This window comes from Neopsephotus bourkii, unplaced genomic scaffold (genome assembly GCF_033783945.1).
Source record: "Neopsephotus bourkii isolate Nb327-2 ecotype Australia unplaced genomic scaffold, CSIRO-AGI_Nbou_v1 NB_1558, whole genome shotgun sequence".
Classification (NCBI taxonomy): domain Eukaryota; kingdom Metazoa; phylum Chordata; class Aves; order Psittaciformes; family Psittacidae; genus Neopsephotus; species Neopsephotus bourkii.
The window spans coordinates 148361-169530 of NW_026902034.1; the positions used below are offsets into that span (position 1 = coordinate 148361).

The 21170-nt window shown below is 40.7% G+C and overlaps 1 protein-coding gene across 5 annotated transcripts; it reads right to left on the minus strand.

Annotated features, from left to right (window-relative positions):
• Positions 1 to 1659: 1659 nt before the first annotated feature.
• On the minus strand, positions 1660 to 20672 carry NDUFAF6 (NADH:ubiquinone oxidoreductase complex assembly factor 6). Of its 5 annotated transcripts, none has more exons than XM_061371035.1 (9): positions 20494 to 20672; positions 16379 to 16478; positions 15023 to 15145; positions 10653 to 10709; positions 9094 to 9196; positions 7424 to 7557; positions 5636 to 5737; positions 2310 to 2366; positions 1660 to 1803 (listed from the first exon to the last, which is right to left on the minus strand). In XM_061371035.1, exons 1-9 carry the CDS (start codon positions 20655 to 20657, stop codon positions 1675 to 1677), a joined length of 969 nt encoding a protein of 322 aa, XP_061227019.1. In that variant the 5' UTR covers positions 20658 to 20672; the 3' UTR covers positions 1660 to 1674. The 5 variants fall into 5 exon arrangements, with proteins under 5 accessions (XP_061227019.1, XP_061227021.1, XP_061227020.1 ...); XM_061371037.1 differs by having other exon boundaries at positions 16375 to 16478; positions 20494 to 20633; XM_061371036.1 differs by lacking the exon at positions 2310 to 2366 and having other exon boundaries at positions 20494 to 20662.
• Positions 20673 to 21170: the final 498 nt, after the last annotated feature.

Sequence of the window (21170 nt, forward strand, 5' to 3'; positions counted from 1 at the left end):
CAGAGCGAATGTGCAGCTGGCCTGGTAGCAGCAACACAGCCCAGGCCTTTGCTCTTCATTTGACAGGAATAGCTGCCATGCCTGCCTAGGAAGTAAATGTTTCCTTTTTACCAGTCTCTGCCACATCCAAGAACCCCAATGGTAAGATACAGGAGCTGACCTGAGAAATGGATGGAGCCTGCTGAGGTTTTACTTTTAGAAAACAGCCAGGATTCTCCCAGTACAGTATACACAGGTTTTTCAAGGTTCCTAACAACCCTGATTATTACACTTCTAGTAATACAGAAACCAAGATCCTGAGTTGAACAAATTCAAAGACAAATGTCTTACTTGGAAACAGGAAACTGCAGAATTAACCAGTATCACATACTAACTTCAACCATGTAAAATAAAAACACCAAATGAAGGATTTAATGTTGGGTTCCTAAGATTTCTACCATGCTGACAGTTCCTGTGATTAAAAAAAAAAAGCCATGATTCTTGTTCTCCAAAGTTCATGATGAGGCACTGTACACTTAAAATACAGGATGCTGTTATACAACCAAGCATCTGGGGAGATTAACCCCGATTAAAGAAACAGTTCTCTGGGAAAAGCAGCTATTTACTAGAACAAGGATGATGGCAGAATAAGCTCCCAGATTTGGGCAGCTGAATCAAGTTGGATGTTTGGAAGTATTACTTTACCAAAAACCAATTCAAACAGAAAGATTTACCTTGATCCTACGAGGTACAGAGTACAAAGCTCCCACTAATTTCCCACCAAAGACAGAGAGAAGTATCTTTACATCGGGAGGACTCAAATGACCTGGAACATTCAGGAATATGTTTCTTCACAGTACCAAAGGAAAGGAATTCAGATGCCATGTGGAAGAGTGTCCTTAGCAGCATGGTGAATATGAACAAAGAGGCAGTCAAACTCACACTGAAATGGTAGCTGTGGGCAACAACAGCGAGACAAGAGGCCAGGAGGAAGATACAGCCAAGCCAAGAGCAGAGTGAAAAACCCTTTGGCTGAGCTGCAGATAAACAGTGTTAGGGTTCTCTTCCTATGCTGCAAAGCTATCCTCCCACTACCTATTTTGACACTCAACACACACTTAACTGATTTCTGTACTACAGCTCTATTTCACCAGTCTGAAATGCTACATAATTGAAACAGCTTAAGCTTTTTCTGAGTTTTCTTGCATTCAAATATATATGCTCATTCCTCCAACTATAAAGTATCATTAATACTTGCAAGAAGTCTGCTCCTTGCACTAAACAGAATTGCTTAACTGATTATAAAGCATTCACTGTAACTGCTTTTGGGCACAAACAAAGCAGTCATTTTATATTTTCCTCAGCAAAGTGTCAGAACTGTCAGAAGTATCCATTAGCACACAGTTTGTCCAAGAAGAATTCTGTCATATTGCTGTTACTACAGGAAAGAAAAGTAATCTCAGACAGGGACATATGACTTGGCAGACATGTGAAGCAGAGATATCAGCCTAATATTCCAAGAACGAACTTAACTAGTGCCAGCAATCTGACAGCTACAGTTCACATGCATCTGCTGTTTCCCATGAACTCCACTTTGCGAAAGTGTGAAGTTACACACTTAACAATTCTATAAAATTAAGGCATTAAAGAAAAAAACTCAGCATTCTGAACCCATATTAAAAAAAACCCAAACTTTTAATATATTTTTTTCCAAGATCTAATATATAAATGCAATGGTAATAATGTACTCTTCCTTTGTAAGCTTGGATGAAATATATTGAAGTCCACTTTTCGCACATTACATAAATAATCATCTAAAGCAACCTAGAAAAGAAAAAAAAAAAAAAGGTTAATCCCTATCATGCACACAACAAAATGGGCGTTCAGTTTAAAAAGCAATACATGAAACCAAATGAGGAAATGCAAAAAGGCCTGATGATCTGCCTGTTTTATTAAGCGGTAGTATAACCATCACATTTAAAGGATATATAAAAGGCAGGTTTTGTGAAGAGAAGCATTACCCTTTATGAGACCAAACAGCAAATTCTGAAAATAGATAAGATTATTGGGCCCCTGCATCAGAACAATGGTCTACGAATATGCAGACATCTTGGGCGCAATGATGTAGTTACAGAAGGATTAGAAGTGTTGATCAAAACCATGAGGTTCCTCAAGCAGGCATTATGATTTTCACAAGTTTTAGGGATTACATCCTCCCTCAGACCAGACACAGGAAGCATTAGTTAACCATGCTCAATTTCATACTCTTCACAAACATATTAGCACAGAAAGGAGTCCATCACTTAAAGAGTGCATTGCATCACACCCACCGTACAGAAAAAAGCAGGATATGCCTTCACAGGAACTTTCTTACTGAAAGATCTAGCCTGGAAGTAAATGGGGTAAGGTGGGAGAAAGAAAAACAAAATCAAACATACTTATAAGGAGAATTTAACATGTCACATTAAACATCAAGTACTACATATAATGGTTAGAGGCAACAGACTGCATTACAGGCTCTGTCCCTCTATTTTGACATACTGAAACTATAATTTTTCATTACGTGCAAGCCAGCACCATCCCTCACTGTATACAAAAGGAACTACAAATACATGCAATAGTGGGAGAGGCCTGCTAAAATTCTTGTATGGCTTGCCAATCTTACAGTTTACATACAATAAACCAATGTAAATTAGCATCCCTTATTCCAACAAAGTTTCAAGTTGCACCTGATTTAATAAATACAGTTTAACCCTCCCCTCCATGAGTCCATAATCATCTAGCATAATTGAGATAAATTGTAAGAAGCCAAAAGGAGGGATGCTTAAAAGAAAGAGGTGGAACATGTAAATGCATATGCAGGCTTCTGAAGGGATCACTGTGGGACTGACAGAGCACTTTTATTATATGCTTTTGTTCTAATAAACCACACACTTCCTAAAGAAAACTGCATCTTCCTTACCTTACTTTGCCCTCTGCTGGTCATCAGTCGCAGTATCAAGAAGAGCTGACCACACGTCAGAAACTTACCTCCACTAAGTGCCACGTTACTACAATATACTTCATATAATATTGCTGAGACATAACTTAGCATGTGAGGATTATATTTCTTCTGACTGTGAAATGGGGCTGGTAACTGTTACCCTCATTCTCCAAACTATGTGGTCTGTGAAACAAATGCTGAGATTGTTGAAACCTCTCTGCAAGTTTAAACTTTACCCTACCCTGAAATTCCAACTAAGAGCATAAATGCTGAGAAGACCCTCAGGCAAAACAAGACAGTGATTTTATACAGGAGAATAGATGCATTCAGAGGCAGCAGCCCATTACATTCACCTAAAGTCCTGAAATATCCAGCAAATGTTGCCAGCAAAAGCCTATTTCATCCATTAGGGGAGAAAGTATCTTTATCCTTGCATTAACAAAGACCATCCGTTTATCAAGGAGGTTAATACCCTGTTATTACTGCCAGTTATTGCCAGTTCAAGTGGTTTGAACATTCTAGAGATCTTGCACTGTCACTTAGTCTTCGCTGATGATGCTGGAGGCTGGAAGCATGTATTCCAGTATCTGAAGGGGGCATACAGGGATGCTGGGGGTGGACTCTTCATTAGGGACTGTAGTGATAGGACAAGGGGTAATGGGTTAAAACTTAAACAGGGGAAGTTTAGATTGGATATAAGGAGGAAATTCTTTCCTCTTAGGGTGGTGAGGCACTGGAATAGGTTGCCCAAGGAGGTTGTGAATGCTTCATCCCTGGCAGTGTTCAAGGCCAGACTGGACGAGGCCTTGGGTGATATAGTTTAGAGCGAGGTGTCCCTGCCCATGGCAGGGGGAGCTGGAACTTGATGGTCTTAAGGTCCTTTCCAACCCTAACTATTCTATGGTTCTATGATTCACACAAGATTTTTTGTATTTTAACTAAGATGATAGAACCCATCTATTAAAAAAAGTGGGGGGGTGCCAAGATCAACATTCAGCTGAATAAAATGCTAATGCTGCTCTAATCTGCTTTCCTTGTGTTTATACTTTTTTTGTGTAGTCTCTAATTACATGATCACACTGCGTATTTTCCATGGGACCCTCCCAGCGCATAACAGGGGCAGGGCTCTAGGAATGGAGTGGGAAGAAAGGGGGCAAGGTTCTGCCTGTTCTCTCCAGAAGCTGGTTTGGCATGTTGGGAGCTAGGGCATCAGCGCACTAGGAATTATTAAATTAGCTGAAAGGCTCTGAAGAACTGAATTCTGTCCCTGCTTCTGCCCAAAGTTTCCATGCAATACCATCAACCAAATCTTAAACATCTGGACAAGAAATACACACTGCTCATTTTCCATGCCTCCTATCCCTGATAGGAGGCATTTCAGGCCAAGGACTGGAATTTTTTAAAGCCACAGTTGCAGCCAAAGTCAATGGGTTTTATATACTGTGCATTATGGGTTGAGGGGTGGGCAACAAAAAAAAAGACACATAGTGGACAGTTCTGATGCTGCATTTTTCTCAACTCTGTTCCCTGCTTTTCAGTGGAATACAGTTTCCTTGAGCATGTGACAACAAAAACTGAGGCATTGGGTGAAATGACATGAACAGGAATGTATTAAATGCAAATTATAAATAGCCTGCATTAAAAATAAAGCCGAAGGCTACATATTATTATCAAAAAATAAAAAACATTAATCAACTTAACTAATCCCTGACTGAAGAAACCAGGCATGCCTCATCTTACCTTCAGAAAAACCAAGAAGGGGCCTTCCATCTCTATTACATAAAATACTGTGATTACAGCTTAATGCTGTAATTGAGGATTATATTAAAGTTTTAAATGGAGAGATAAATCTGGCATTTCTTTACTTTGAAGTGGTATCTTTTCATATTGGAAGCATCAAGCGTGCATGGAGTTGTAGACATAAACTCTCTACAGTACTTCTTGCAAGCTTTCCATATAAAGGTAGACACAGCATTGCTGACACAACATTCTTTTGCTTTTGTATTATGTACCAACAAGCAATTCAGAATGTAGCTAAAATAAGAGCATAAAAGAAAAACAGAATAGGACTCTGCAGTTCTCCAGGAATCAGTATCCACTGTTCCAAGCAAATAAAGTTTTCCTTAATTCATTTGGATGTGAGCCAGGAAAGAAGTAAAGTACCTTTCCCAACATAGCTTTGAGCATGGCTGGTCATGTTAGAGAATGAATCCCTGGTCCCACAGACACTAACCAGCAGTTAAAGGCAACATGCTCTGCCTTCCTGGCAGCCATTCCCCTGTGCTGTGAAATACCATATTCAGAAGTGCTTTCTATGGTGCTAATTCCTTGCTGGAATATAGCTGCATTTAGAAAAGTCTGCTTGAAGTTTCCCTCCCAGTAATAAGGCTTTTAAGCACTATTTATACACATGCAATTGGACCTGGCTGTAAGTAAACTGCCAGATATTATACAGATAAGTATAATATTCCAACAGAAGTAGCTGTAATATTTAAAGGGTTTGTGTGGTGGTTTCTGCTGGTTTATTGTTTTTTTTTTTTACTTAAACCCTCAAAGTAATTAAAATATCTGAAGTCTTATATGCAGCTCTAAGTCTTTTAACACCACATGCACAATGCTTTGTGAAGCCTAGCATCCATTATGCTTAATTAAATAAAAGGGAAGGAAGCTCACATGTTCTAGATGAATATGGGCCTGGCTGGCAATGTCATATATTACATCTCTCACATTTTTCTCTTGCTTGCCTCTTATGAAATCCTCTTGTGAAACTCCATGCTGGACATAGGAAGGAAAATCAGAAAGATAAAACCCCCTCAATAAATATCCAAGTTTCCATTTTAGTTTCTCAAAATCCTGTCCCAGCAACTGCACTAATGACACAAGACTGAAACAGCTTAAATGATTTACCACTGCCCTTTCCTTTTTAATTCCACGAGGCTTTTTTTGGCCAGTCACTTGGGAAAAAAATATCATGTTAACAAAGAGAACTCTCTCTGCATGAGTTTGTCCCCTGAGGACTCTGTGGTCAGTCAGACACCAAGTCAGATTTTAAAGTTTCAGGAATTTAGATCAGTTTAGATGCTCAATATTTAAAACCAGAATCCAAGAATCAGTACTAGGCAGAAAAAGCCAGTAACAGCTAACACAGAAGCCATGCTGGCTTATGAGGTAAGTCATTATCTTGGGATCACTGTGCACCTCCAAGCCTGCCAAAAAAAAAAACCAACCTAAAAAACCTGAACAAAACCAACCAACCAGAACTAAATCCAAACAAACCCACTGTCAAAACCAAACAAAAAAACCAGAAACACCAACAACCCCACCACCCCCCCCCAAAAAAAAACAACCAACCCCAGACTTACTCTTTGATCACAATCTTTGACCAATATAAGACATAATCTGGTGTATCAGAACTGCACCAGTTGCCTGTTCTCAACCACACTCAGACATATGAAAGCTGCATAGAGGCAGACAGGTAGGCCTCAAAGGAGGTAGAGACTCCAGCAGAACTCTGTGACACTTGCCAGCAGCTGAAATGCTTACAGGATGCTCAGTCTGCACAGAAGGGATGCAAGCTGTTTTTACAGTTTCACTGTAAAGCACCTTCCGTGGCAAGCAATGACTGTGAATTTTCAGGCTATGTTTGAAAAGCTAAATACTTGGAAGGCCTTCCATACCATCCAGCTCCAGAAGGGCTGAAAGCAGGGTGCAGCTCCTTACTGCAGCCTTGTAACTCTGACCGGTATTAGTATCTATGTTTTTTCAGTGGCCTAAACTACTGAACTTCAAATTAAAACTTTCAATTGTATTGAAACAATAGTCAGAAAATACTAACACAACTGCCTTAAGCAGCCTTAAGCATCACCATAATTATATAAATTTTGGTTAAAAATAAAAAGAACAGCATTAATGTTTAAAGACTGGAGAGGAAGGAGTAACAGCTAAAATACCTACAGATCTAGCTAAAGAATATTAATTAAACATTTTAATCTTTAATCCCATTTTACCCGAATTGCAAAATCTGCCAAATTCCAATGCAAATTAAGTATACAGTCTGAACTGCAGAATTTGCAGGACTACACCATCTCATACAGCAATACAGGGAATGTATGCTTCAAGCTCTCAAATATGTAAGAAAAAAAAAACAAAACAAGCCCCAAAAACCACCCAAATCCATCAGCACATTTATGAAAAGATAGCAAAGAGAAACCCAAGGATGTGTTTCAGAAGTAAGATTTCTCAGTGCTTCCTTCATGGGGATAGGAAAAGAAAAAAAGGTAAAAAATCCAAAATAAAGCAAAGCAACAACAACAAAAGGAACCATTCCATATATGCATTTCTACACACTAATTTTCTACACGTTTTGTTCCCGGCCTAATAATCTATGATCTCGTATCTAGCATTGAGAGACACAGTCAGAAACACTATCCTGTTCAATTCCAGACAGCTTGCTTCTCTTACCAACATACAAATGTCCATGGGAAGAAAGACCTTTTGTCTTGTACAGTGATACGGAGTTGCTCTTAAACAGGTAACTATGCCTTGCGCTTTCCCAATGTGACTGGCTGCATGGTCAGCATGGACGTCCCTCACACCTGAAATTACAGAAATAGTATGTTTAGAAACATACTGCCAGGACTTTTGAGGGGTATAGTCTTTCCTGATGTGTATCACAGTTATATTTAAGGAAAGCTAAGCGCATTGGTCCATGCTAAAACTGTCTGTGTTCATAAATGGCCTTGACATCTCATCTCAGAGTTGCAAAGCAGCAGGTAAATTCATTGACTTCCACATTCAGGAGCAACATATCTCTTAGCTTGCTGCAGTTTCTGCAAAGGGTATAGTTAGCAGGGTAGCACCTACTCAGATACAATATATCAGTACATATACACATGTTCATTGTCATGTCTTTTCCCAGGTAACAGTATTCCAAGAACTGTTTTTCCCGCTGGAAGAATAATTCAAGTGTAAGATTCCTGACAAGCATTAATGCTTACAGCATGGTTTCATGATTAGCTGCAGCTAGTTCAGCAGTATACTGAAGCCCAAGAGAATGGTCCTACAGCTACATCCCCTGCCCCAAAACTGTATTTCTGCTGCCTCCCTTGTGCTGTCATGGGCAACGAGGCAATAGCATGGCAAATTGAATCTGATCACCAAAGCAACAGAAAATTAACATTTCTCTGTCAGATGTTCAGAAAGACACTTGCAACATTTAACTGATTTCACACTGAGGAAGTGAACATCAGATGTTAAGAGAGAGGTTCCTCATTTCTTCCAAAGAAAAATGTGCTCACCATATCTCTGTAATTGTCTCTCTTTTTTTTTCTTTTTAAGCTGTTTTAACCGCAGCACTGGCCTTCCATCAGACTAGTGTGGTAAGGAAGAGGAATATATTGATACTACAGTACTAAATGCTACTAAATAATAATAATTCTCACCCTTCTTTTACATATGAAGTCATACAGAGAATACTTCCACAATGCAACAGACACCTAAAAGAATATCCTTTTCCCCACTGCAAATGAACAGTTCGTTTCCATACTGTGACTCTTCTATTAGACATGACACAGATAGTAGCTCTTAATCACAAGGGTCCTATCATCTTTGTTGCATTTTTCCTAGCTATTCAATCAATGAGAGTTAACCTACTTTCAGGAAGAGGAGAGGATTCAGACCCAAATGTACATCATAAGCAAGGAAAGTTGGGAAGTCAGCTGTTTCAAGATAACCAGTGTATTATCACTGCAATACAGAAGAAAAGCTGCAGAATAAACTACAGCACTTGGTGTTCTGACAAGTGCAACAATCAGAAAATATGGTGAAGAGTTGAATTTACCACAAGGAGCAAGAAAAGAGAAAATAAAGTAACAAACAACACAGCAGTAGAAGTTGCACTTCAATGAACTTTCCGCTGTTCAGCTCCTAAGGAAAGTATAGAGTTCTAGGACAGGTGTGGTACAATTCCAGATTTATGATTAAGCATTCAAAAGACAACTGAAGTATCATCTGAAACAATCTCTTCTGAAATTAAACTCCAGTGGAAAAGGAGCGGGCTTTTTATAAACACCAATAAATATTGTACCTGCACTCAGAGTCACCAACAAAATTTAAAAGGGGAAAATGCCTACCCAGCATTTCCAAGGTGAGGTACAAGAGAGCACTCTGAGTGTTCTCAGCGTACTTTTCAAGCTCCTGGATGTTACGGTAAGCCTTGTCATCCAAATTCTTCTCCTATAATATGAACAATATTACATATTGTTATTACATTATTATATTTGCTATATTACATTCTGTAATACAGAACTTCAGTGAAATGTAAACAGAACTGCTGTTTCCACCAGTTTATTAATACAGTCGTGTCAGCCTAATTCACTATTAGAAAAACAAAAGGACAAAATTAAGAGATAGAAAGAGAGCATAAACACAGACAGAAGTAGTTAATAGCAAGTCTAACATAACCAAATAACTGGTAACTACATGCAACTGCAGCCAAGTCTGGTTACTAGAACAAATGTAACTTTTTGCAATAAGAAGAAATCATAATTCTTTGTAAAACAGGATACAGTCAGAAGAAAGCATCATATGATATTCTTATGCTATGGGGTTGCTAATTTTAATACTAAATTTTCATGAGACGCACAAAGAAATTTAGATAAATAGGGATACATTTTTTAAAACATGCACTAAAATAAATCATAGAATACACACGCGTTTCAAAGTCATATGCAAATACATCCAAAACCATAACATCCTCCAGCATTTTTCCTACCCTAGTGGCTTTTGTTAAATCACACCAGTCTTACAATAAAAAAACCCCTCTGAAATAGGAACAACACTCCACAAGTAACTGACTCAACGTGTATCTTCATGAGACACTAACTTCAGCAGAAAAGCTAGCTTCAGAAATCCCTGCCCTCAGCTATTCATTCTTGCCCTTGCAAGCACCACTGTAACAGTGAAACTGTTCCTCTTAGTTTTTTTCCTAGAAAAAGAGTGGACATTTTAAAATGGATGTGACTGGAATGCTCTCATTTACAGCACTGCTTAGAAAAATTTCCACAGCCATGCTAAGGAGAAGCAACAATGTGTGGCAGAAGGGTGCAGATGGGTCATTTAATTTTTGAGGTTTTACATCCATGGCTCACCACTACAGAAGGCTACTCAGGGGTAATACTGACATGGTGAGAAAAGAGGTGAGGAAGAATAAGGTAATGTCAATGCAGTGTAGTTTTCCAAAATTCTTAACACTTACTACTTAATCCTATAGGATGGAACTCCCCTCACTTACATACAGAAAGATATCTAAGTGTAATTCCCAATGGATTACTTCTAGGGGTAACCGTTTCAAGTCAGGAACAGAGACCAGCAAACAGAAAACATGAGCACAGATACTACCAGAACAGAGGACAAGAAAATGTGGACTCAAAAACTACATCTATTTTAAAGCAAAAATAAACAAAGGATTCTATTAGCCATTCTGGCCAGAAAAAAAAAAAAAACCAACCAGAAATTATGAGTGGGAGTGTCAAAAAGGAAATCCAGCAGTACCATTCTTAAAGAGAAACACTACTGTCTGGAAAAGAGTAATTATTTAAGCTTTTGTTTTACACACAAGCAAACAAAAATAAGGGGGAAAACCCCTACTATGACTAAAACCAGAATCATGCTTTGAATGGTAAATACTTACTCTTTCATCAATGATCTTCATAAACCACATTTTAGTCAAGTTATGCCTCTTGACAGCCTGAAAATTACCAATAAAACATCAGTATTAATGTACACAAAGTGATGGCAGTACTGCATTCTGAATGAAGGCTGAAAGATACTTTAGAGAAGCCTTTTCTTAACAGGATTGTATTTACTGGGTTAGATCAAAGTGGAAAGTTAGAATCTTCTTCAGATACAAAAATTTTCAACTGGCTTTTTTACAAGCTGTTGCACACAAAAAAAGCACTGTTGGGCATCAAGCCAGTGCAGTGAGGGCATCTGTTTTAAAATATTTTTTTAAAGAAATTTATTCTTTTTACGGAGTCATACATTCCCACAAAATATTTGCAGGTAACTACGTTCACTTTCCAAAGAGAACACAGGTTCCTTGAGAGACAAGCAATAAAAAGACTTCCCCTGTAAATTTTTAAGAAAACTTCAGTACAACATACCAATACGTACTGTAAAGACAGCACTCAATCAAGTCATATAATATTCAGTATTATGGGCTTATAAAAAAAACTATCCCACAGGATCTCATATTTCCACACTTCTTCTAGCTCTTATCTTGCATTTGACCTTCTTCCTACACCACTTCATTCTATCCAATTCACCTTCAATCCTCTTACTTACACAGGCTGAATTTTGCAGACCACATTGTCAGAAAGGCTGCAATCACACATACAGTGTTTATAAACGAAACTTACAGAGCAGATTACTCACAATCTCAGCCTTTATAGGTCACTTTCAACTTCTTCTTTATATCTATTATATTTGTAAATATTTTTCCAAGGTTCATCAAGAACAGATCTTCTTGTTGATTCCAGAAAATCTGCTTGAGGAAGCACTTGGTATGTGAAAAGGCAAATTCGAAGTTCCACTACAAACATCAGTTGTGCTTCTCACTTGTTCGTCCTGAGTACTATTTTGTAAATTAAATCCTTGAAACAGCCACAGGTCAAGACTTAAAGCACCAAACTGAGTTCTCCTAAATTGCCCGATTTGTACATTATATCTATTTTGAATCACCTTCATTCAAACACACTGGTCCTCATTTTTCAAGATTTGGAAATTGGCTTCTTCCACAGAAATGGAGAATTAGGTCTCATTCTTTGTATGTTAAAAATGGACAGATAAGTAAGAACAAGTATCACACAGCTGTTATATAAGTTTATATTAAAGTCATTGACAGATAAACTATTAATAACCTTAGAAATCCTATTAAAGACTACTTATATACCTTATTAGTGCGTAAAACTCTTGGAATCTGAATGTGAGTATTCTGACATATACAAAACTTCAGGAACATATTTAACGTGATAAATCATTATTTATTCTGAAAATTCAAAATTATCCTCACACAAACTCAACAGTATGAAAACAGTGTACATAAAATCTGCTGTGCAAAAGACATGCTGAATTCTATTAACAGCTCTGCAATACTTGTGAGCTCAGGTGTCTTTCCAAACCTTTCTAAGAACCGCAATAACACTCTGGAACATTTGAAAAGCCACACTCTTCAGATCGGTCATTCCTGGGTATTTGCTGAAACGTAGAAATAAAATCACAGCCTGAGTGCAAAGTTCACCAGCTCAGGTTGGATTGTTAGTTCATTCCAGCACTCTGCAGCATTCAAAGCTACCAGAGCTCCTAGAAACACTTTCTGAATTATTTTCCAGTATCTCCTTTTACAACCAGTTCTGCTTGATTGTCTTATATTGGCCTTCCTTTAGGGAAATCATATGTGAAGTGAAATCTTACCAGAGATATGGCCAATTATTTCTTCCACTTCAAAATCAATCTTCTGTTTTGTGAGAAAGGAGTATGACTGACAGTCATCTGTTGGAAAGGGCTGCAACTGATACCTCAATATATGAGTGGTTTCTATCTAAATGTTGTACTGGTTTTGGCTGGGATAGAATTAGATTCCTTCATAGTAGCTTACATGGGGCAATGCTCTGGATTTGTGCTGAAAATGGTGTTGATAACACACTGACATTTTTGTTACTGCTTATACAGCTTACATAGCTTACAGTTTCAAGGTCTTTTGGGCCTCAGACCACCCCACCTTCAAGGCCTTTTGGGCTGCTCATACCACCCCACCAGCAAGCAGGCTGGGGTGCACAAGGATCTGAGAGGCAACACGGTTGGGACAGCTGATCCTGAATGACTAAAGATATATTCCACACCATATGACACCATGCTGAGCAATTAAACTGGGAGGGAGGCTGGCCATGGCAAGGCCTCTGCTCACAGACTGTTTGGGCATTAAAACACACCCCCCACATGGATATACACCCAAGCAGCCTGAAATTAAAACTGGTTCAAAGAGTATATACAAGCATATCCAAAACTAACTTTTACCTAACCCAGTACAGACAACTGCATGAGAGGATATCTTCAGAAATAAAACTAAATTAAGCTACAGTAAAGCAAGTTCCTCCTTGGAAAGAAGACAAAAGCATTTTGGGAGAAAACAGTCTTTTTCCTGGGAAGCTTGCCATATGCTGGAAGAGAGACAGAAAGAAGGAAATCAAAAGCAAAGGCACACAGAGATTGACATGCCAAATGACCAAATCTGCATTTTAATGCCTGCATTAAAGTATCACACTAGCTGCATCTTCAACTCCCATAATCCCATAAAAACATTCACAACATTTGGGAGTCTTCATTCTAACTGTATGAGCTGGAGACACCTATGATTAGGGCTGGTCCTCCTAAAAGTGACTGTAACAGGTGTTTTGTTTTACTTCTTGGCTTTACTGATGTTTTCTCTTAGTCAAACAAAGTGTATCTTGTTTAAATCCCAATTTAATCTAAACGTGTGTGTTGACAGACAGGAACAAATGCTCACTTATGCTTTATTTCACATTTGAAGGTGGAAGAGTCAGGGAGAGGCCACAGTTTCAGCATTGCCAAAATCATTGAAAGAGGATTTGAAAAGGCCTCATTTTTGTGGTCTCAGAAGTGCAGCAGAGTGGATGTGAAATGTTCTAATCCCACAGGAACTGCGTTGTTCTAATCCAGCATTACAGTAAGTGTCCTGCTTTTCACAGGATTTTAACAGAAACAATGCAGATGAATACTTAGGTGAAGACTAGAAATTTCACTGCCTGTTTTTCAGCGGGCCCATAAACCTACCTACAAGATTTATGTTAACTGTGTTCAGCTATTGGGATCTAGACCAAGAGCAGCTTTTCCTGCTCAGGACTTCGCAGATCTTTAGTTTAAATGCAAGTTCTGGTCTTATATAGGCCTTATGGTACCTGCTCATTTTGAAGGGTTCTAAGACCTGCAGGGCCCTAAGATGACAAGTTAGCAATGTATGGAATTTCCATCCATGAAATTAAAAACTTAAATCAATGTGACCCTGACAACCTGATCTAAGTTTGATGTTACCTTTGAGTGACAAGTTTGACTAGATGACAAGAAGAGAGCCCAACCAACTACATTATTATGTGGCTCTGTATCAGCATCAAGGGAAAATCCACTTACACTGCCGTCAGACCTTCAATCATCCATCAAACTTACCAATGACGGTACTAACTAGAAACAAAATTTTGGAGGAAAGCCTCTCTTTCTTTGGTCATGAACAGCAGAAGAACAGACCTGCAAGTGTACTTTATGAACTTCTTCTAGTGCCTCCAAAACCCGGGCATCTTGGTAAAAATAAACTGTTGTTCAGTTCACAGGTACATTCCCTGTTATTCAATGCATTGTTAAGTTCACAAGTACATTCTCTGTCACACAATGCATACAAAAGGATCTGTGCAAAACATAATACACAGATAGAAGTCATCAAACAACTCCTAATGGGAGAAGACTCTATTAAGATTCTTCCTACTACCCAGTAAGTGCGTATGAAGGTCTTGAGCTATTCCTCATACCCTACTTGCTACTTCAACCTCTGTGCTTACTCTCCTTTCTTTTTGTACAGCTTAACCTCTTCAGGCAGCCCCTGTGCTTAGCCTCCTGTCTTTTGTACAGCCTAATCTCTTCAGGCAGGACTAGCACTGGCTCAGAACAGTATACTTATGCACTTCACTTTGTATCAATTTACAGCCTACCACAATTTACTCTGACCTTCACCATAACAGAAGAGAAAAAAGCAGATGGTTCACAGAAGTCTGATCCTCCAACTAGGTCCTAAATATTCTTCTTCTTCAACTCTTCTCTTTGGTTGTCAGCAATTTACAATATCGGACACAGACACAAGAATAATTTACACTATCTGTTTTAGATAAAATAATGCTATTAACTATACAACACAGCACACACAAAATAATGTCATCATTTTCCACAGTAATATTTTAGTTAAGTGAAATGTAGGGCAATAAAAGTGTATTTTACCCTCCACAGTTCTGTAGCAATCGGCTGATGTGGCGGGTTATCACAGTATATGCCTTCCACAGTATCCCTCCAGAACTGCATTCGCATCAGACCTGTAGTCTTCTGACTTATGGAGTCTTTGATCTGGAAAGGATACATCTGGAGTAAAATTCAGTGTCTTTAAGGCACTTGGTCTATTTACACAAAAAGACAGACACAGGACATAGCTGAACTCAGTAGGGAAAGTGATCAGTTCTGAATTCACAGTTATCCACAGAATCACAGAATCATTAGGGCTGGAAGGGACTTCTGGAGATCACCCAGTCCAATCCCCTGCCAAGGCAGGGTTACCTAGAGCAGGTTACACAGGAATACTTCCAGGAAGGTTCTGAATGCCTCCAGAAAGGGAGACTCCACAACCTCCCTGGGTACCCTGTTCCAGTGCTCTGCCACCCTCAACACAGAGAAGTTCTTCCTCATATTGAGGCAAAACCTTTTTAGTTTACAGCCATTGCTCCTCATCCTGTCGCTGGGCACCACTGAGAGGAGTCTGGTACCATCGTACTAGCACTCACCTTTGAGATATTTATATGCATTAATGAGATCCCCTCTCAGTCTTCTCTAAACAGGCCTGGCTCTCGCAATCTCTTCTTATAAGAAAGATGCTCCAGACCTCTGATGATGCTTGTGGCCCTATGTTTTCCTCATAAAGCATACAAAAAAAGTCTTCATTCCACTGACTTGGAAACCCATGGAGATTAAGCCCTGTGTGACCCTCACCTTAGCTGTTTTCCCAGAAGGAAAAGAAGCAGTGATAAAAGCAGTGAGGGTGGGCAGCGTGACTGGTTGCCAGCACAGCCTGCAGAACTTGTTCAGGGATTTTGTTTGTTCAGCACATTTCTTGGACCACTCCTTTCCGGGAAGCATTACCAACTTTCCTGGTTGCACTGTCAGTTTCTGGCCACCTAGCAAAGGGGAAAGACTGCAGCCACTTCCCTCCCACAGCTCCCTAATGACAAACATCCCTCCCCACAGCCTTTGCATCACCTGGCTTTTGCCAACTTGATTATATCATCCAACTTTTTTTACAGACCTTCAACAGATAGGATTTAGCTGCACTTAAATGATTCAGTCACTGCACTTGAAGCCAGGACATAGATGCAATCATGTAACAGCATCAAGGACCACAGCCTGTTTGTTATCATTCAATTTTAAAATGCACAATGAAGAGGAAAGTCAGCAAAGCCATGTACATAAGCAAAATAAACTGTGGGAGCCTGACTACTTTCCACAGGCCATTCAAAATTAGAGGTTTGTACTGCACTATTGAAACTTATTTTACACTTCCAGAGTTCACAAATGTATTTTAATACCTGCCTGGGCCAGTTCCACATTGAAGGCTCTCAAGGCAAAAGCAGAGGTTCGAGATTCCGCAGGCAACAGCAGAGAACACAGAAACCCTTCATAGTCACGCTTTCTGTGAAAGGATGAAAAAATACATGTATTATTTATAGCTCTATGTAAATTGGGTGTGCTGTGGCTTGGCACTGAACTCCTAAAATAGTAGCAAAAAAGTTACAGTTCAAAACTCTGACTTTGCAAAAGTGGCAGCTTTTAAGCTTATTTTAAAATAAGGTAAACTCCAAGAGTGAGGAGATGCTGCCTGAACTCCCAGTGCATCTCTCAAATCCAGATCTCAAGCTATTTGGCTAAAGGCATGGAATGAGGCTGTGGCATATCTGCAAATAGAATCCAGACTGTCCAACTCCCAGACTTCTGTTCCAAGCATGAAACCACATTTCTTTAAGATTGTGCTTTGGAGCTTGGTAGAAGAGCATTTGCTTAACCAATAAGGCTTTGTATATTGGTAACTATATTCGAAGCATAAGAAATCTAGGTCTTGCCAGATTCACCACAGGTAAATTGTTGCCAGTACAGAGTGATATGCCTTTGCTTGGCCACTTGGGTGTGCCATTAAATTAAAAACAGTAACGGTGCACAGCTCATAAATTGTGAAATCATCATAACCACAGCTAACAAAGACACCTGGTCACCTCTGGAAAGCTGAACTGCTTGTTTTGAACAACATTTTGGTGTACTCTGATAAGCCTGTAACCTGATTCATCATTAGAACAAGACCAGCAACTCCCACAAGTTTCACTTCAAGAGTGCAGAAGCAGGTGCCAAGTAAAAGACATTTACTTGTTTTCATGAAGTCTGCTGTTCTTGTATGTACTCATATTTCTTTTGAATGTACTCATATTTCTTTTGAATGTGAGCTTAAAATAGTAAGGCCAAACTAAAACCACAGGTTATTAGGGTTGCTACTTTTAGCATCAAACAAAAAGCTTCTGAGGTTTAACAGAAGTTCTTACCCCTACAATATGCAGCAGCTGACAACCAGCAAATGCTTTAGTTTTCACAACAGTTGTGAAACTTCTTTTAGAACTTGATGCAAATACAGAAGCATCAACAAAAACATAACATTTGTGAATTTTAGCAGGCTGTAAAGGTCACCTTCATTAAAAGAACAGATGCATCAAACCTCCCTCAAGACACTTTCTGAAAAGCACTATCAACTCAAACCTAGTGTTTTTTTCAGGGCTGACTGCGGTAATGCCCAGTATTGCCCACCCTGGGCAGAGCTGCAACATTTACTGCCACGTTTTCCAAGTCCCAGTTATATACTTTGTCTGTGTTGTTCAAACACAAAAACACCTCTACTTCCAGAAAGGAAACAAAGGAACACACTACACAAAGAATACAGCAGAACAATAGAGAAATTTGTCTTCCTTCTAGTAATGGTGTTGGCATGTTGGTTTGTTGGTTTTCAATCACTCTAAGCTTAAAAACCAAATGTAGCCAAAAATACTTAAGAACAAAAAAGGCAAAAAGAAAAATTAATTTAATGCTGACACTGCACTCCTGGACATAACAGCAGAAAAACAAATCCATTAAGCCTCAGCCTGTAAAACAGAATTGGTATGACCACAGATCATGTTCACACCAAATCTCTTTGTGTAAGAAATGAAGAAAGGACTGAATGACCTTAAGTCTGGTACCGAGTATTTTTTAGTTTCCCCTTAAGTAAGCACAAGTTTACACACAAACCTACAGACTGAAGAAAAGTTGGCTATGACCATTACTGACTTCCACTGTAACTGGTTTCTTCCATGTTATAAACTACACGGTACCATCACGCCACAAGCTTGTCTTCCAGAGCAGACATCATAAACAGCAAGAGACAGAAAACTTACCTATCAGGGGAACATATTTTTAACCAACTAGCTTAAAGTTACGTTTAAAAGCACTGTTCAGAAAAAAAAAGGAAAACCAAAGAGAAAGGACACCTTGCATATTGAAAAAAGTTGCTCAAATCTATATTAAATTGTAACTCTGTTGTTCCTCCTCACATGTGGGAGACTCAAAGTCAGGACTGGTGAGTTATTGATGCTTGCATAGCCTCAAGTGCTTTATTTCTGCTTGAATGGTTAAGTCCTTCCTCCTACTTTTAATAACTTGATTCCCAAAAATGTATCAGCTACTGTGAACAGCAGCTTCACTTAAATCATAGAATCATAGAATGGTTAGGGTTGGAAAGGACCTTAAGATCATCAAGTTCCAACCCCCCTGCCATGGGCAGGGTCACCTCGCTCTAAACCGTATCACCCAAGGCCCCATCCAACCTCGCCTTGAACACTGCCAGGGATGGAGCATTCACAACCTCCTTGGGCAACCTATTCCAGTGCCTCACCATCCTAACAGGAAAGAATTTCCTCCTTATATCCAATCTAATCTTCCCCTGTTTAAGTTTGAACCCATTACCCCTTGTCCTGTCACTACAGTCCCTAATGAAGAGTCCCTCCCCACCATCCCTATAGGACCCCTTCGGATACTGGAAGGCTGCTATGAGGTCTCCACGCAGCCTTCTCTTCTCCAGGCTGAACAGCCCCAACTTTCTCAGCCTGTCTTCATATGGGAGGTGCTCCAGTCCCCTGATCATTCTCGTGGCCCTCCTCTGGACTTGTTCCAACAGTTCCATGTCCTTTTTATGTTGTGGACACCAGAACTGCACACAATACTCCAAGTGAGGTCTCACGAGAGCAGAGTAGAGGGGCAGGATCACCTCCTTTGACCTGTTGGTCACTCTCCTTTTGACGCAGCCCAGGATATAACCACCTTTCATAGTATTATTTTTGAATGCAGGTGTATTTTGCAAGTAGTCTTTTTTGATGTAACAAAAAAAACAACAATAACAACATCCAAATTCAACCATTCTCAGCTCCTGTGCCTTGCAACCTAACTATTCTGCTCACAGTTTGTGAAAACATTTCACCTGTATATGCTAACTTTACCTGTATATTAACTGTACACACAGCTTCCGATCTCCCAAGTAACAGGTAAACAAATACAGGGTACAGTAGCAATGAAAACAAAGCTGTAATCTCAAGTTTTATCATGGCAAGTGCAACCTGGCTATGCATTCCGATGCATTGGTAAAGGCCTGCTGCTTGGTGCTGCACAGGAAATTTGAGATTGTCACATTTCTTCCATTGGCCTTCCTACTTCAAACTACTACACTTCAAACTACTACAACACTACTGCTGATCACACATATCTTTGTATCTTTTACAAGCATCAGCTTGAAGAAGATAATCCTGTCCCGTGGTTGGAGGCCTTCTGCCTGCTTTGGTCAGCCACCTAGAACAACTGTATCTAAATAGAAAAGACTTCAGTCTTCACAAATAGACTTGTTTAATTGTTTACTTTGTACCTCTGAACTCCTGTGGACTAGAAAGCAGCTAAGGGGCCTTGTATGTTGTTCATAGCCCAAAAGCCAAGCAGATAACATTGTCTGCCTTGGAAGTGTCTGAGCTGCACTCTGGCTCCTCTTGGAGCATTTTGGATTTGACCAAAAATGTATGCTTTTGAGAACACAGACTTCTCCCCGTCCTGCATTTGGGTCAGAGAAACTACATGAGCTGTCTGTCCAGCTGTCCAAAGGATTTCCTCTGCTTTGGCTCACTTTTCCAAGGAGCACTTTGGGAGCCTGGCTACTGCCCAGTAGCCAGGGTCTGAAAGCACCCATTATTTTTAAACACCCACTTCGGTGATCTTTCTCTCCAAAAAGCCGAGACAATGAAATGGAAACGTTATTCCTTAAGAGCAGCTGTGAAAGCAGGTGGGAAAGATCTCCGTCTGCAGGTTATATCATCCATGCTGCTTTAGCATTTAGCTACTCTCCACTGCTCCCCCCACGGAGGCGGCGAGGTGCCAGGGAGGACCCACCGCGGCCACCGCGCCCTTGGGAACCGCAGGGGTTATTTTCGCCACCACGCGTGCCCGAAGACAGCCGGGGGAAGCTCCCGTCTGGAGGGGGAAACTCCTGAAAAGGTTCCAGTGAACTCAGCACCCTTTCCGCAGGACGAAGCGCTAGCAAGCCCCCCGCGCGGAGAGGAACACCCGCGCCTGAGGCCTCCCCCCGCACTCACCGCACCAGCTCGGCGCAGTACTGCACCTCTCCGCCGGGCTCCGGCCGGTTCCAGCCCGCCGCCGCTGCCCGCCCGCCGACAAACCCCGTCCGCGGGCCCCCCCTGCGGACACCCGCTACCCCCGCCAGCCGCTGCCCGCTCCGCGCTATGGCTGCGCCCGCCATGCTGCCCGCCGCACCGCCTCTCCCGGCAGCCACCCGGCCGCTGTCAGCGCCTGGCGGAGGAGGCACCGGTAGATGGCACCCGAGAATGTGCGGGTGCGGCCCGGGGAGCTGTGGGAGCCTTTTGTTGTCCTGCAAATGGCGCCGGTGTGCCCTCTGTGCCTCAGTTTCCCCCCGTCAGGCTCCCGAGGCGGGCGGTTCGAGGTGAATTCCTCCGCTCCCCGGTAAACCAGGCACATTTAAACCCGGTGCCCAGAGAAACTGAGGAGGTTGAGCTGTAAAATCGCCTAGCTATGGGCACAGGAGGTGTGCAGGAGCAGTCGTGGCACTGGGGAAAACCTCAGGGCTGGTTTGCTGTTTGAGGGAGCTGAGGAGAGCAGCTCTGCAAAGCTGACCCTAGGGCTCAGTCCTCAGTAAAATACGTTTTGCAGCAGGGCCCAATTTCTCCTGTTGGCTGGGTGGCTGTACAGGCCAGCTGGACAGGCTGGGTGGAGTTTACAGAGACACGATGGTCCT

What these genes read in the sequence shown, in the direction of transcription:
- NDUFAF6 (XM_061371035.1), bottom strand. Translation starts at nt 20,657, where the DNA reads ATGGCGGGCGCAGCCATAGCGCGGAGCGGGCAGCGGCTGGCGGGGGTA. An exon ending in TCAATGTGGAACTGGCCCAG is followed by an intron (nt 15,146 to 16,378) that starts GCAGGTATTAAA and finishes TATCCTTTCCAG; the next exon opens with ATCAAAGACTCCATAAGTCA. An exon ending in CCATGGACATTTGTATGTTG is followed by an intron (nt 5,738 to 7,423) that starts GTAAGAGAAGCA and finishes TCCTATGTCCAG; the next exon opens with CATGGAGTTTCACAAGAGGA.